This window comes from Giraffa tippelskirchi, chromosome 11 (assembly GCF_054371585.1).
Source record: "Giraffa tippelskirchi isolate mGirTip1 chromosome 11, T2T-mGirTip1v1.2.pri, whole genome shotgun sequence".
NCBI classification, from domain to species: domain Eukaryota; kingdom Metazoa; phylum Chordata; class Mammalia; order Artiodactyla; family Giraffidae; genus Giraffa; species Giraffa tippelskirchi.
This window is the reverse complement of record NC_137285.1, coordinates 50,024,686-50,040,577: the sequence shown is the minus strand read 5'-3', so window position 1 is coordinate 50,040,577 and position 15,892 is coordinate 50,024,686. Positions and strand designations below refer to the sequence as shown.

Sequence of the window (15,892 nt, the reverse complement as noted above, 5' to 3'; positions counted from 1 at the left end):
TTGTAAGGGAACTGGCGCATTCGGAGAACCTTGGGGCAGGTGGACAGCTGGGCCTAAGGTTAATAAACTAAGTTCAGTGCTTCTTAACTGACTGCTAAGGAGAACCTGGAATGAGTCCCACCAACATGCTCACATGGTCGAGTGCTTTGTAAACTTTGTTAAAGACTTTTCAACCACAGTTGGTTCAGATCTGTCTTCTTTCTCTACTCAGTCATTCCTGTAGTCTGCGCCAGCTATTTCTGGCTATTTTTTCTCTTGGGAGAGCATTGGGAATCTGCCTCCACACCTTACCTGAAGCTGCGGACTACTTCAGTATTTTGCTACAGTTACATGTTCTCTTTTCAGGTTCACTTGTCAGATGAACCATCTCTAATCCTTAGATGGAGCATTTAAACACACATGCCAACTTATTTCACTTTAGGCTCTCCATATAATAGGACAGTTTCTCCACTGTCAAACCGTTCAAGCCTTGCAACATAGGTACAATGATAAGCTGAGGATTCTAAATATATGTATTATGAAGAGTCAGAAGAGAAACTCATATACAAACCAGTGGTAATATATTTATTCAAAAGATTCATAAAGCTTGAATGTGCATTGTAACTGTAATTTGAAAAGGCATTTTGGAATATTTTAAGAGAATAAGTAAGAACTAGATTCCTGATTTGAATAGATATGAAGAATACTTTATCATTTTAAAATTTAAATTTTAAAATTATTGAATTTGTCTATTTTAGATAAATATATTTATTTAGATAAAAATTAAAGGACTATGAGACAAAAGTGAAAAGATGATGATTACATCAAAAATAGAAATTTGAGATCATAATTTCAAAACATATCAAAGCAAACATTCAAAGGAAAAGATAAATTTGAAAATAACTAATGAGGAAGTTTTAGATTATACTAGAGTTGACAGGAATGAATTATAGGAATAAATTGGCAAAATATGTAAGTACATGGCTGATTTGACATTAAATAGTGACATCCATAGAGATAACACGATTCATCATCACTACTCACTGAACATCAAATAGCAACTAATTTTTTTTGCCTAAGAGGCATTTAAAAAATTTTTACTTAAGAATATTTGATTTACAATATTGAACTAATTTCTGCTGTACAGCAAAGTGACTAACTTGTACACATATATATTATTTTTCATATTCTTTTCCATTATGAATACAGGATATTGAATATAGTTCCTTGTGCCATACAGTAAGAACTTGCTGTTTATTCATCCTATACATACCAGTTTTCAAACACTGTTTTCAAAGTCAAAGAATATCTAAGATTAGTCATAGTGTAAGAAAACTGGAATAAGCTAAAATCTTACTTCTACATGAAAGAAACATGATAAAAATTCCTGCAAATTGAAAACTTTCCTAAAATGTATATATTATCAATAATAAGTTATAAGGCTAACAGATACATTTCTTAAGTATCAGTAATAAAAACCAAATTTTAATATTCTAAGCTAGAGGAAAAAAATGATCTTTCTACTCTTTCCATGAAACTTAATATTGCAAAATCATCATATGAAGAAAGAAGAGAGTATGTAGCCAATGAATGTAGGAAAATTATTTTATTGGCATATCAAATAGTTAATTAAAAAATAGTAGAGTATATTTTAATTTTCTTTCTCCATTCAGGCAAACAAATAACAATGCAGACATTGTAAGCGGACTCTGGAATTCTCTAATAGAATGTAAGCCACTTTTAGGTTTGTTGAATTGTGAACTGGGCTCCTTCACCTACTCTAAGTCACAGGAGAGAACAGGATTGGGAGAAGCCAGTCTGACCCGGTCGCCTTCAGTCTTGGAGATGATGCGGAGGAGGAGCAGGAGGAAGCTGAGCAGAGTGCTGACAGCAGGGAATCTGGAGCCAGTCTGCTTAGTTTTCCTGCGTGGCTCCACTACTCACTTGCTGCTGGTCTTGGAAAAATTGTTCTACACCTTCAGTTGCCTCAGTTTCATAATCTGCAAAATGATAATACTTTCCTAATTGTGTTGTTATGAGGATTAAAAAAAAAACTTAAAAGAAAATACACATTTGATCTACACTATTAGGATGGTGCTAAATTTCAAAAGCATTTTTTTGGTATTTAGGACTCTGACCAGGGCCTCCCAGGTAGCTCAGTGGTAAAGAATCTGCCTGCCGATGCAGGAGACACAGGAGACACGGATTTGGTCCCAGGGTTGAGAAGATCCCCTGGAGTAGGAAATGGCAACCCACTCCAGTATTCTTGCCTGGAAAATTCCATGGACAGAGGAGCCTGGCGGGATGCCAGTCCATGAGGGTCACAAAAGAGTCAAACACAACTGAGCTTACACACAGGATTCTGGCCACATATAAGTACAGATATTATCAATTACTATACTAATTCATAGACAGCTGGGTATTAATTTGAACCATACAACTATTTTTGTTTCCCTCTCTCCTTTACATTATGAGAGTGTCCAGTCTTTCATATACATTCACAGTATTTTAGAACTCTCCCCTTCCCATTTATTCCATTCTTTTCTGTCTGGCACTCACATTTTAATTATGGTTCTCCTGTGACCTTTTATCCTCCATATTGATTGGATTCTTATCCTGGCCTTAAATTTCCCTCTTACGTTTTGCTTAGCAGTGAGTGTCATCAGCAGATAATGGAAAGTCTACTCAGACACAATGAGACAGACAGGAAGAACAGGATACAGGAGCCACAGGCTACAGTACAGAGAAGATGTTGGCAACCAGAGGAAAAGGGAGTGTCTGGAGAGGCAGATGGGGAACACAGTCAGCAACATTCAACTGTCTGCAGCAGTGCCTGCTGTGTTAGGCAGAACAGGGATGCCAAACAGAGCTGAGTAGGGCTGCAAGGTGGTGGCAGTGCCCTACGAATTTGGGGGGGATAGGACAGGAGGCTGCTGTCAAGGCTGAAGCAGAGGGCAATACTTTTTATTGTTGATGTTTGGACAAGAACAGTTGAAACAAGGCTGCATTTTAGGTGTATTCAGTGTTAGTGGCTGAGAGCACAGGCTCTGGAGGAGGAGTAAATCTCCAACTCCACTATCTACTGCATAACGTTATAAATTTTTTTCTTAATGTTTTTGCCACACAGCATGCAGGATCTTAGTTGCATCCCCTGTAATGGAAGCACGGAGTCTTAAACACTGAGCCACTAGGGAAGTCCCTCTACTATGTAACTTTGAACAAGTTGCTTAATCTCTCATACCTTCAACATGAACTGTAGTATGGAATAATTATACAGAATTCATAAGATTAATGAACACAAATTATCCAGTTGTATACTAATAGGGGCCAATATTATTGTTATTATATCTATCTAATCTAATAATAATATATATTATATAATAATAACAATAATATATTGTTGTTAGGAGAAGGCAATGGCACCCCACTCCAGTACTCTTGCCTGGAAAATCCCATGGACGGAGGAGCCTGGTAGGCTGCAGTCCACGGGCTCGCTAAGAGTCGGACACGACCGAATGATTTCACTTTCACTTTCATGCATTGGAGAAGGAAATGGCAACCCACTCCAGTGTTCTTGCCTGGAGAATCCCAGGGATGGGCGAGCCTGGTGGGCTGCTGTCTATGGGGTCGCACAGAGTCGGACACGACTGAAGCAACTTAGCACCAGCAGCAGCAGCATTTTTGTTATCATTGCTGTTATTTACTACGAATATGATGCTACCCATTCTGATTAGCTGACCAGTAGGAAAAACCACCAGAGAAGAAAGTAAATAAATAATGGGAAAAACATGGCTTTTGGTATGCTTTTCTAATCTTCAGGGTGATCCAGGAAATGAATGGAAAGAAAAATTTCTACTAACTCATTTTATCTTAGTAGCATGAAAGAAACAGCTAAATGTCCTTGAAAACTAGTCAGCCTGAAGATATGGCAATTTATTTCAGATCTTTCTCCAGGGAGACATTTATCTTTGTGTTTTAATTAACTACTACAGCATTTATCCGGAATTTTATTAAGAAATCAGTTTCATTCAGAAACTTTGCTTGCTTGCTTTGCTTCAGTCATGTCTGACTCTTTGCAACCCTATGGACTGTAGCCCACCAGACTCCTCTGTCCATGGGATTCTCCAGGCAAGAATACTGGAGTGGTTTGCCATTTCCAACTCCACGGGATCTTCCTGACTCAGGAATCGAACCCACATCTCTTGTGTCTCCTACACTGGCAGGCAGAATCTTTACCACTAGCACCACCTGGGAAGTGCTAAATCAGAAACTTTAAAGATTAAATATAATCCTAAATCACTAATAAAATATCTTCATATACATTTCACTTGAACTTTCAATTTTATGGGCCTCCCTAATGGCTCAGATGGTAAAGAAACTGCCTGTAATGCAGGAGACTTGGGTTCAATCCCTGAGTTGGGAAAATCCCCTGGAGAAGGGAATGGCAATCCACTCCAGTATTCTTGCCTGGAGAATTCCATGGAATTATTTAATTTAACAATAAAGATAAGGAGGCAAAATCTGCTTACAAAAATTGGTTTTAACATTGAAAATATTAGAAATCCTAACCAGAATAAAGTGTAATCCATGCTAAATACTTCAAATATTTTTAAAAATTAATAAAATATTCTTTGAAAGTAATTTATTTGTGGATAGAATAAATAGAATGCTTCCAACTAAAGCACTATTTTAAAGAGAAGACTGCTTTGTAAATTTATCAAGAACTCAAATTATAAAGTGACTTTAAGTACTTACAAGAAAACATTACATGGTAAAATTACACATTCAACTCATGAGGATTTGGCGTCCATTCTATACTAAAAACTTTACATTTTCTGCTTATCTGGTTGCATTTGATGGTACAAATTTCATTCTTAAGAACTATTTCATTGGATTATGGAAACTTAACATGTTCCTCCAAAATTATTTTGGTTTTCACCATTCTCTCAGGCAGGCCTATTATAACTTGATTCAGATACAATGTTTAAGAGATTCTGACTTATAAAAGGCAAGATGGTATCTAAAACAAAAGGTGAGTTTGGGGATTGGGTTCCTTTGCAGACAAAGAATATGGGAGAGTTATGAATAATTATCTTTGGAGATGCCCAGAAAGGTGTGTTGGGAGGGATGGATACAGTAACTCACCAACAAGGTAGGTTAACACCATAGTATAACTGGATAGTTGTCCAGAACACCTTACTCTTTAAAGAGACAAAAGAAGAGATTTTTCTGGCTGTTCTTATAAAGTCTACATAGTTGTTGGTAACCTGTGATTTGCCCACCTGCAATGAGGGAATCCAATAAGTTTAAAACCTGTGTCAGTCACTCAATATTCACTACTGTGTCAGGGCCTTGTGATACCCGGCTTCCAACATGGCCTTAGTGATGTTCATCTTCTGGTGTTATGTCCTCGTGTAGAGCCATCCCACGTGAGTTAGGAGTGGTCTGTATGAATAAGGCATAAGTCATGGTGTATGACTCCCAGGACTGGCTAGAAAAGGCAGCATGGCATTCCTTTGTTCTCTTGGATTACTCATTGTGAAAGGGAATAGAGCCTTATTTAATCAACTATAACTCATAGTGCTGGAGGATGTGCCCAAAAAGAGAATTTTCAATTTTGGGAGGGACAACAAATGATTTACAGGCTACCACTCGGAGAATTTAGTCTTCTCCTTCATTCCTCATGTTGATTACCACTTCTACCCTTAAATCAAGTGCTAAGGGGTCCTTGTCCCATTTAACATTCTGATATAAAAGTGATGATAACCTCTTCTCTTATTTCACCTATCATATTGAAGACGGGCTGAGTCGTCTAAAATGATCTTAAAAAGAGATTTTCTCAGCGAAAACAAAAGGGAAACAGAGAAAAGTACAAAATTGTTCTACCTAGTATACATATAATCTTATTAATATTTGGTCTCTATATATACAGACCAAATCTGTTTGTAACTTAGAAATCAGGGCTTGTTGCACACTCCTTAACATGCCATGTTATGGTCATGGAGATACAGTAGTACTGAATATTAATTCCTTACAAATATAAAAAATGGACAGTAGTGTACTTATGCTCAGGCGCTTAAGCCGTATCCAACTCTTTGTGACCTCATGGACTGTAGTCCGCCAGACTCCTCTGTCCATGGGATTTGCCAGGCAAGAATACTGGAGTGGGTTGCCATTTCCTACTCCAGGGGATCTTACCAACCCAAGGAATGAACCTGAGTCTCCTGCATTGCAGGCCAATTCTTTACAGTTCCCTTAAGTGATAGGCTATTTTACAGGAAATAGGGCATTAAAATACTGCCCTAGAAAGGATGCTGTTTATAGTATCCTGTTTAATGTGTATGAAAGGTTTGAATGTTATAGGGAAAGTCGCTCAGCCATGTCTGCCTCTTTGCGACCCCATGAACTATACAGTCCGTGGAATTCTCCAGGCCAAAAACTGGAGTGGGTAGCCTTCTCCAGGTGATCTTCCCAACCCAGGGATCGAACCCAGCTCTCCCTCATTGCAGGCACATTCTTTACCAGCTGAGCCACAAGGGAAGCCCTTGAATGTTATAAGGCTTTATAAGTTCTTTAATTTAGAAAAGTGGCAAGACTCGCATTGTTTTAAAACTCAGGAATCTATAAAACTTCATCAGAGTTCAGAGGATCTCTTTGACTGACCCTATTTGCTACCCAGATTTCCCCTATGTTTAAAAGCAAAAATCTCTTAAGTACCCAGAGTTGCTTTTTCGAATAGGAAAGAAAGAATCCCCTCGCAACCCTCTTGGCTTCCCAGTAAATATACAGGCATTATTAGCTTTAAAAAAGAAAGAGAAGATCATTAAATTCCTCGCTCTTCAGACTATCAGAGGGCCTCCTGTGATTCTTTGAAGTTTGAGCCTTACTGTAGCGTTATTTCCACGGTTCCCACGTTACTTTCAAGAACAGCTATCTCTTATAATCCTCAGGGTTTTTCCTTCGCTCAGGACTGACTGTGGAGCCTCAAAAAAAGTGAGACTGGAGCCGGGAAACGAACCTACTGAACACTGTGCCGGGTCCATCGGAGTGCGGCTGCAGGAGCCCAGGAGGGGACCAGAATCGGTCCCCACGCGCACTGGGACAGTCTTGGTTCTTTGTTGAATAAATACCAGAAAATGCGGCGGCGGCCAAGGGTGTTGGTGGGGGAACAGATTGAGGCGTTTATATGCATAACTGTGCGTAAGAAAGATCATTAATGAGGCGCTACAAACGCAGGACAACCCTGGGCACCGTGTCATTGGCTTTTGTGTACTTGGAGGCGCGTGAGTGCCCTGCTCAGAGATTCCTCTTTGTGTGAAAGGGGGGAAACCAGAAGCTCGCAGCTATAGCTGGGTTTTCCTTTTCTTTCGAATTCGCAGGCACCCAAATACTCCCGCACCAACACTCTCCCGCATTCCCGCACCGACAATCCTCGGACTTCAGTTACTTCTCCGTCCGTCGCCGACCGAGCGAGGAGCGACAATGGCTCGGTGCGGGCACCCGCAGCTCCCGGGGCCAGAGCCAAGGGACGGCCCGCCGCGCTCCGCAGCTGCGCGCTGAGCCCCGCCGCCCGCCCGTCAGCAAACGCGGGCACCAACCGTCGCGCGGCCCGGCCGTTGGGCGGGTGGTAATTTCTGGGAATGGGGCGGGGTCCGCGGGGTACAAGGCCGGGCGTTTGCAGACTAGCCGGAGGAGGAGGAGCGGGCTGCGCCGAGGGGCGCGGGCAGGGAGAGGCGTGGCTCCACGAGCGTCACGGGCCGGGGAGGCACCAGGGGCGGGGCCGGCGGCGCGCTTCTGCCCGCCCGCGCCCCCGCCTTCCACTTAGTCCAGGCTTCGGAGTGGAGAAGCGAGAGAGCCGGGCTAGGAGTTTCCACAATCTCCAGCCCTCAGTGACTGTCAGGCTGCCCGAGGGCCGAGCCGTCCCTGGAGGAGAAGGGCGGGAGTCCAGAGCTTGGGGATGGGGTGACAGCCCGGGTCCGCGGGGGGCCTCAAGAGAGGGGCAAGGGTGTGTGAGTGCGGTCCGGGCCGGCGGCCGCTGCAGGTGCACGCGCGGCCCCGCTGCCCCCCACGCGCCGGCCCGCGTTTGGGAGCCTCCGCGCCAGTCCCGGGCCGGGGTCGGAGTCGGGAACAGGCTGGCGAAGCGCCGAGCAGGAAGCGGGACAAGTGGCGAGAGTCTTTACCTGAGAAGGCGGGTTTTGGAGAAGTTGGGGGGCTACAGGGCGGGCGCGATTCGAGACGGCCACGGAAGCACGTTGGGCGGGCTGGTGCGGGCCGAGGGCGCCGGGGCCCCGCGGGGTATAAATAGCCGGCCGGGGTTTGACAGGCGCGGCGGTGACTGGCGGTGCCGCCGGCCCCCCTCGCCCCCGCCGCGTGGGGAGGGGAGGAGCGCTCGGAGCGGGCGGGGTGGGGGAGGCGGACTCGAGTGTCCTGGTGGCGGCGGCAGGAGGCCGAGGGGAGGAGCCGAGGCGGGGGGTGGAGGGCGGGGGCCACCATTGCTCCCCGCGCCGGGCTCAGTGTCGCCGCCGTCGCCTCGGCGGTTGGGGGGGGTCGGTGGGGCGGCGCGGGCGGGGGGCTCTGCGCGGGGCGGCGTGCCGCTGTTTTGTCTCCTCCTCTCCCAGTGGAGCGGCTCGGGCAGCCGGGGAGGCCCCGGCTCCCTCCGGACGCCTGGCCAACGGCTGCGGCGGCGGCGGCTAGTCCGCGGCCCTGCCGGGAGGGAAAGCGACGCGGCGGTCTTCCCGGGCGACGCGGAGAGCAGGTAAGAGCGCGGGCCGCCGAGGCTGGTGGGAGGGAGCGCGGAGGGTGCGGCGAGAAAGCCTTGCCGGCCCGAGTGCCACCGCCTCCCTCCGCGCCCCCGCCCGGCGCCTGTGTTGTTTGCTCCGGGGTTTGCGGAGGGTTTTCCGGAGGCTGTGGCGGTGACACCGGCCGGGAGCTGGGAAAGGGGGCTGAGTGCCCCGGGGCAACGGTCGGGGAGCTGGACTTGGAGAAAGGGGAAGGCGCGCGGCGCGCCCGCCCGCGAGGAGCGCGGGGCGCGGAGCAGGGCTGAGGGAAGAGGTTACAGCCCCCGGCGGGGGGGATGGGCCGCGCGCAGCTGGTCTCGCTGTGTTTACATCGCCGCGCGAGTCACCTCTGCCGAGAAGCGGACTGAACTGACCCGCCTTATCCCGCGAGGAGGCCAGGGCGGGGGTCCGGCCCTAGAGGAAGCGCGTCCTGGGAGGGTCGGGTAAGGCGGGAGGCGGCGGCCGGCGCCGGGGCAGGGCGGCGAGCCCGGGGCGGGACCTGGGAGGCTGCGGCCGCGTGGGGTGGCGTGGAGGGCTGGAGACCAGTTTCCTTCGCCGTCGGGCCTCCTAGCCGCCTCTTACCTTTCCTGCCCTCTGCTGCTAGCTGGCACGGCAGGTTGTACTAGGTCATTCTTTTATTTTCTCTTTCCACACCGGCCCCCTGCTGCCACTTCCCCCTGTTCCCGCGGGAGTGGGGAGGCTGGGCTCTGACAGGAATCTGTTTTTTAAACAAAACAAAAACGGGCTCTGTAACACGCGCTTCCAGTGACCGCCTTATGGATCCTCTCTTCGCGAAGCTGGCCCTCAGGGACCGTGTTCTTGGATATTGGAGGGTGGGGGGGACGCGGAGGAGGACGGTGAAGGCTTGGCTAGGGCTAGAACTGACTGCCTGAGCAGCTTTGCGAGCTGGGCAGCCGGGTCCCCTCTCTTACTCTATTTGGGCATTTTTATTCCATGTCAATAGAGGACAGAGAAAATATTCCATTACCCCAAGAGTAATCTAGATTGAATAGTTTCTAATGTTTCTCATGTGCCAGCATCCTGGGCTCCTTTTTGTAGGAGCTAGCTACGCTGCAGAATAGCCTTTAAAGTTCATAGTACTTCATGAAAGAAGTAAGAGGCGAACACTTTATTGTACAACTATGAATTTCACCCCCTATCTTGTGTTCATCAACATTTATTTCAACTGTGTGGTTTAAATTTTAATCCGGTGATGATAGAACAGTAATCTGGTGTTTAGTAATCAGATTTGCCTTTCTGTGAGTCTGTATCGTGAGGTAAATTATGCACTTTGTTTAATGCTGTGGTCACAGAGTAGTACCAGAATGCACAGAAGAATGTCTTCTTTAGCAAGATAGGATTGGGTATTTGAGTTTCAGAATTTCTTTTCTTCAGACGGTAGAATGACTTTATATAAGGCTGGAAGCTAATTACATTTAAAAGGATTTAGGAATAAGGTTTAAATATGATGTAATATTTTACAAAGTGAGCTTATATGAATATTACTGAGATATTTTCTAAAAACACTTAGTAGAAAATTCATATATCTTGGGCATTTGAAATTGGACAGTTTAATGTCAGTATTTTTTTAAACTTAGTGACTGAACTAATTGCTTTGATAGATCATTACTTTTCATTTCAGACATATATACTCATTTACAAAATAATCACAGTAGGTTGGAAAGAATTTGTAACTTTGAGATTTTTCTGTCCTAAGTAGATAGATTGAAGCTGTGGCTGTGGTAGGCCCTTATCAGTGTTGATGGCTTTACCTGCTCACAGATTGTACACCAAGGTTTATTGTCGTTGATGATAATAACAGCTTTCTTGAGATATAATTAACCTACCATTCTATTCACCAATTTAAAGTGTACAGTTCAGTGGTTTTTAATATACTCACGGAGTTGTGAATCTATCACCATAATCAATTTGAAAACATTTCATTATCCCCAAAAAGGAACCTCATACCCATCAACTGTTACTCTCCATTTTCCTCCAAAACCCTCAGCCTTAGGTGACCACTAATTACTTTCTGTCTCTGTTCTGGACAAATTGCATAAATGGAATCTTACAATGTGTGATCTTTCATAACTGCTTTTTTTGACTTAGCATAATGTTTTCAGAGTTCATTCATGTTGTAGCATGTGTCATTATTTCATTTCATTTTTATTGCTGAGTAATATTCCATCGTATGGATGGATATACCACATATTATTTATCCATTGATGAGTTGATGAACATTAGAGTTTCTACTTTTTAGCTATTACAAGTAATGCTGCTATGCACATTTTTGTACAAGTTTTTGTGTGGATATGTTTTCATTTCTTCTGAGTATATACAATTTTTTAAAAAATTAGCTTTTTGAGTTAATATCCCAAATTAATTCTGGATGCAAAATTTAATAATTTGTTAGTAAATATATTGAGTTGTTAAATTATCACCACAAGCCAATTTTAGAACATTTAGAAATTCTTTCTAGTCTTTTTACAGTTAACCCTTATTCTCACTCCTGGCCCCGGTCAAATACTGTTCTGTATTTTATTTCTGTAGATTTTTCCTTTTCTGGATATTTCATGTAAATGGAAACATAGAATATGTAGTCTTTTTCATCTGGCTTCTTAACATAATGTTTTGAGGATTCATCCATATTGTAGCATGCATCAATATTTTGTTCGTTTTTATTGCTGAATAGTATTTTGATGTATGGCTATACCATATTTTGTTTATCTGTTGATCAGTTGATGGGCATTTGGATTGTTTCCAGTTTTTGACTGTTGCAAATAATGAAGCTTGAAAGTTTTAAGTCTTTGGTGTGGACATATGGTTTCATTCTCTTGGATAGATGCCTAGGAATAGAATTTCTGGGTCATCTAACTTTTTGAGAAATTGCCAAACTGTTTTTGAAAGTGGCCTTTCATTTTATATTCCTGTCAGCAGTGTACAAGAGTTACAATTTTTTCACACCTTTGCCAACACTTGTTATTGTCCTTTTTGTTACAGCCATTGTACTATGAAATGTTTAACTCTTTGTGATTTTAAGTAGCATTTTTCCTAAAGATGCAAGGTGTTAAGCATTTTTTCATACGGTATTCATATATCCATTTAGGTGGAAATTTGCCCATTGTTGTATTATTATTGATTTGAAAGAGTTTTTAATACGTTCTGGATGCAAGTCCTTTCTTAGATACATGATTTACAAATATTTTCTCCCAGTCTGTGGCTTTTCTCTCTCTCTCTTTTTTTTAATTGGAGTCTTTTGAAGCACCTAAGTTTTAATTTTGGTGGAGCTTAATTTCCCAAATTTTCATGCTTTTGTTGTTTTAAGGATTCTACCTCATCCAAGAGCTTAAGGATTTCTTTTTTGTTTTCTTCTAGATATTTTATAGATTTTGCTCTTAGATTTATGATCTATTTTGAGTTAATTTTTGAGTATGGTGCGAAATAAGGGTCTAAATTCACCTGTTGTATATGGGAAGATCCCCTGGAGGAGGAAATGGCAACCCACTCCAGTATTCTTGCCTGGAGAATCCCATGGACAAGAGGAATCTGGCGGGCTATGGTCCATAGAGTCACAAAGAATTGGACGTGACTGAAGCAACTTAGCTCGCACATAATGGATTGTCTTAACACCATTTGTTGAAAAGATTGTCATTTCTCCACTGCTCGTAAATGTAAAGATTTAATTCTGGACTTGCAATTCTGTTTCATTATCTGTATGTCTGTCCTTGTGCTAGTACCACTCTGTCTCTATTGCTGTGCTTTATGGTAATTTATGAAACCAAGTAGTGTAAATCCTTAAATTTTGTTATTTTTTTCAAATTGTGGCTATTCTGGGTTACATTTAAAATTTTAAAAATTGACTTGTCATTGTCTGCAAAAAATGTTTTGGAAGTTTGATGGGGAATGCATTGAATCTGTAGATCAAGTTGGGATGAATTGCTGCCTTATAATGCTCAGTTTTTTAATACAGGAACATGAAATTTCCTTCTTATTTATTGATCTTTAATTTTTCTAAGTGATGTTTTAAAATCTTCAGTGTGCAAATCTTTTACTTAAATTAAAAAAAAATTATTGTGGTAAGAACACTTAACATGAGATCTACCCGCTTGACTTTAAAAAATTTTAGTTGTTTATTTATTTATTTTTGGCTATGCTGGATTTTTGTTCTTGCTTGGACTTTTCTCCAGTTGAAGCGAGTGGGGCCTACTCCCTTGTTACAGTGCTGGGACTCCCCACTGCCGTGGCCTCTCTTGTTGCCGAGGCACAAGCTGTAGGAAGCATGGGCTTCAGTAGTTTTGGTTCCTCGGCTCTAGAGCATGGGCTCAATAGTTGTGGCCCATGGACTTAGTTGATCTGCAGCGTGTGGGATCTTCCTGGACCAGGGATCTGGTGTTCCCCAACCAGGGTGTCTTCTGCATTGGCAGGTGGATTCTTGAACACTGAGCCACCAGGGAATCCTCTCGTCATTTTTTAAGAATACAGTACACTATTGCTGTGACAAAATGTGGTGTAGCAGATTTGTTTATTTGGTAGAGGGTTCCTTTTTAATTCTATTTTATTCAGTTTATCAAATGTGTTTTCTGCATCTCTTAACATGACAAACTGTTGTAGTTGCTCAAGCTGATTCTAGTTTTAGTACTGGATCTCCTGCTTCTTGGGAAACTTAGTTCCAGACAAAACAGAACAGTTGGTCACTTTAATGTCTGAGATGGTCATGTTGTTTCTGTCCTTTATTCCATTAATAGAGAGTTTTATATTAACTGATTTTTAACAATTAAACCAGCCTTGTATTTCTGGGGTAAATCCCACTTGATCATGATATGTAATTCTTATTACATGCTGCTGAATTTAGTTTGCTAATGTTTATTGAACGTTTTTGTGTCTATACTTATGGAAGATACTGGTATGAAGTTTTCTTGTGATCTCTTTGGATTTTGTAATGTAATAATATGTTTTAATCCCAGAATAAATTGAGAATTGTTCCCTCTTCTGTTTCCTATGAGTTTGTGAAGGATTGGTGGTATTATCTCCTTAAATATATTCATAGAATTCATCAATGAAATATCCTAGGCCTAGGTTTTCCTTTTTGGAAAATTCTTAAACTACTAATTCAGTTTCTTCACTGGACCTATTCAGATTTTTTTGCTAAGTTTTGTGTTACTAGTTTTGGTAATTGTGTTTCTAGGGATATGTCTATTTCATCTAAGCTATTTAATGTTTTTGGCATGCACTTTGTAATAGTTCTATATATGCTTTTAATTTTGCAAGCGTAGGTAGTGATGTCTTTGTTTCATTTCTAATTTTGGTAGCATGTTTCTTCTTTTTTACTTAGTCATTTTAGGAAAAGATTTGCCAGTTTCGTTTTCAAAGAAAAAAGTTTTTCTGTTTTCTACACTGATTTCCATTTTAATCTTTATAATTTCATCCCTTCTGTTTGCTTAGTATTTAGTTTGCTTTTCTTTTTCTAGTTTCTTAAGGTAGAAGCTTAGGTTATTGATCTGAGATCTTCTTTTCTGATATAGGTGTATAAAACTATACATTTCCTTCTTAACACTCTTAGCGACCATATGTTTTTATATGTTCTGCTTTTTAAAATTTTAATTCACATTTTCTCATTTCCTTTGTGATTTCTTCTTTGACCCATGGTTATTTAGAAATGTATTGTTTAATTTTCAGTTATTTGGGGATTCCCTAAATTTCATTGTTGTTAATTTCTAGTTTAATTCCCCTGTAGTAAGAGAACATACTTTGTATTTTTTCTCATTTTACATTTATTGAAACATTCTTATGACCTAGTAGGTAATCTGTTCTGAAGAATGTTCTATGTGCACTAGAAAGGTATTCTGCTATTGTTGGGTGGAATGTTTTATAGGTATCAGGTCAAGTTGGTTCTTTGTTGTGATTTTCTGTCTATAGCTTTTCTATTAGTTACTGAGAGTGAGATATTAAAATCTATTATTATTGAAGTGTCTTTTTCCTTTCAGTTCTGTCAATTTTTGCTTCATATTTTTGGGACTAGTGTTAGATATGATAGGTGGATATAATAATACACATACACACATTTTATAGTAGTATTTTATCTGGTGTTAGTGTGGCTACTCCAGCTCTCTTATGTTCACTATTTGCATTGCATCTTTTTCTGTCTTTTTACTTTTAACCTATTTGTTATGAATCTAAAGTGTATCTTACAAACAGCATATAGTTAAAATGCTTATTTTAAAAAATTAATGTGACCACTTCTGCCTTTTGATTGGAGAATTCATAATCTGTTCACATTTAATGTTATCATTGATAGTCAGATTTATGCAGTTCTGCTAGTTATTTTCCATATGTCTTATTTCTTTTTTATTTCTTTCTTTGGCCTCTGCTACCTATTCTGGAGTTAATAGTTATTTTCCAGGCTATCATTTTAGTTCCTTTGTTAGTTTTTTAACTGGATTTTTTTAACATTATTTTCTTAGGTTGCTTTAGTGGTTACAGTGTGTATCTTAATTTATCAGTTTGCTTCAGAATTGACTGATTTAATTATAGTAAAATATAAAAACTTTACTCTATTTTTTTTTCCTGTCCTGTCAATATTGTCATACATATATTTATGTTTTAGGAGCCCAACAATACAATTTTACAATATTTCAATGTAATTGTATGTTTTTAAAAATAGTTAAGAGAAGAAAACATATTTAAACAGTTTTAAAAATATTTATCACATATTTACTGTTTATGTGTTCTTTATTTCTTTTTATGTATTGATTTATGGGCTGATTATTTCCTTTCAATCTCATGGACTTCCTTTTAGATTTCTTGTAAGGAAGGTTTGTTGCTAATGAATTATCTCAGTCTTTGTTTCTTGGACTTGTTTTTATTTTGCTTTTATTTTTGAAGAGTACTTTTGCTGGATATAGAATTCTTTGCTGCATTTTTTTTTCTTTTGGCATCTTGAATATGTCATCGTCTGCTTTCTGGCCTCCATTGTTTCTGATGAGTAGTTTTTCTTTTTGTGCTTTCAAGATTTTCTGTCCTTAGTCAACAGATTTAAAGTGATATGTCTGGGTGTGGATCTCTTTGTGTAATCCTCTTTTGGATTGAGTAAACTTAAATGTAGTGGTTAACATTTTGAAACCATTTGGTAAGTTTTA

General features: G+C 41.1%; 2 protein-coding genes across 41 annotated transcripts in view; one reads left to right on the top strand and one right to left on the bottom strand.

Annotated features, from left to right (window-relative positions):
• Window positions 1-1,570: 1,570 nt before the first annotated feature.
• On the bottom strand, window positions 1,571-11,760 carry LOC145525209 (uncharacterized). Its single transcript, XM_081538039.1, has 3 exons — window positions 11,708-11,760; window positions 8,160-9,076; window positions 1,571-1,979 (listed from the first exon to the last, which is right to left on the bottom strand). The coding sequence occupies exons 1-3, from the start codon at window positions 11,758-11,760 to the stop codon at window positions 1,894-1,896; spliced, it is 1,056 nt and encodes a 351-aa protein (XP_081394165.1). The 3' UTR covers window positions 1,571-1,893.
• ELF2 (E74 like ETS transcription factor 2) overlaps window positions 8,075-15,892 on the top strand; it is a 96,040-nt gene continuing 88,222 nt past the window's right edge. For 18 of the 40 annotated variants that reach the window (XM_081540577.1, XM_081540573.1, XM_081540574.1 and 15 more), the window contains exon 1: window positions 8,394-8,734. The gene's annotated coding sequence lies outside the window, so the exon portion shown is untranslated. Of the gene's footprint in view, window positions 8,168-8,393; window positions 8,735-9,107; window positions 9,200-15,892 lie in introns of those variants that run through there. The other 22 variants (XM_081540551.1, XM_081540559.1, XM_081540545.1 and 19 more) reach the window with 3 other exon arrangements.

Excerpts from the sequence above, each read along its gene's own strand:
- LOC145525209 (XM_081538039.1), bottom strand. The coding sequence starts at position 11,760 with ATGGCTGTAACAAAAAGGACAATAACAAGTGTTGGCAAAGGTGTGAAA. Across the intron at positions 9,077-11,707 it reads GGCAAAGGTGTGAAAAAATT|CGAGACCAGCTGCGCGCGGC; the intron begins GTAACTCTTGTA and ends ATGTAAACACAG. Across the intron at positions 1,980-8,159 it reads TCCAAAACCCGCCTTCTCAG|ATTATGAAACTGAGGCAACT; the intron begins GTAAAGACTCTC and ends ATCATTTTGCAG.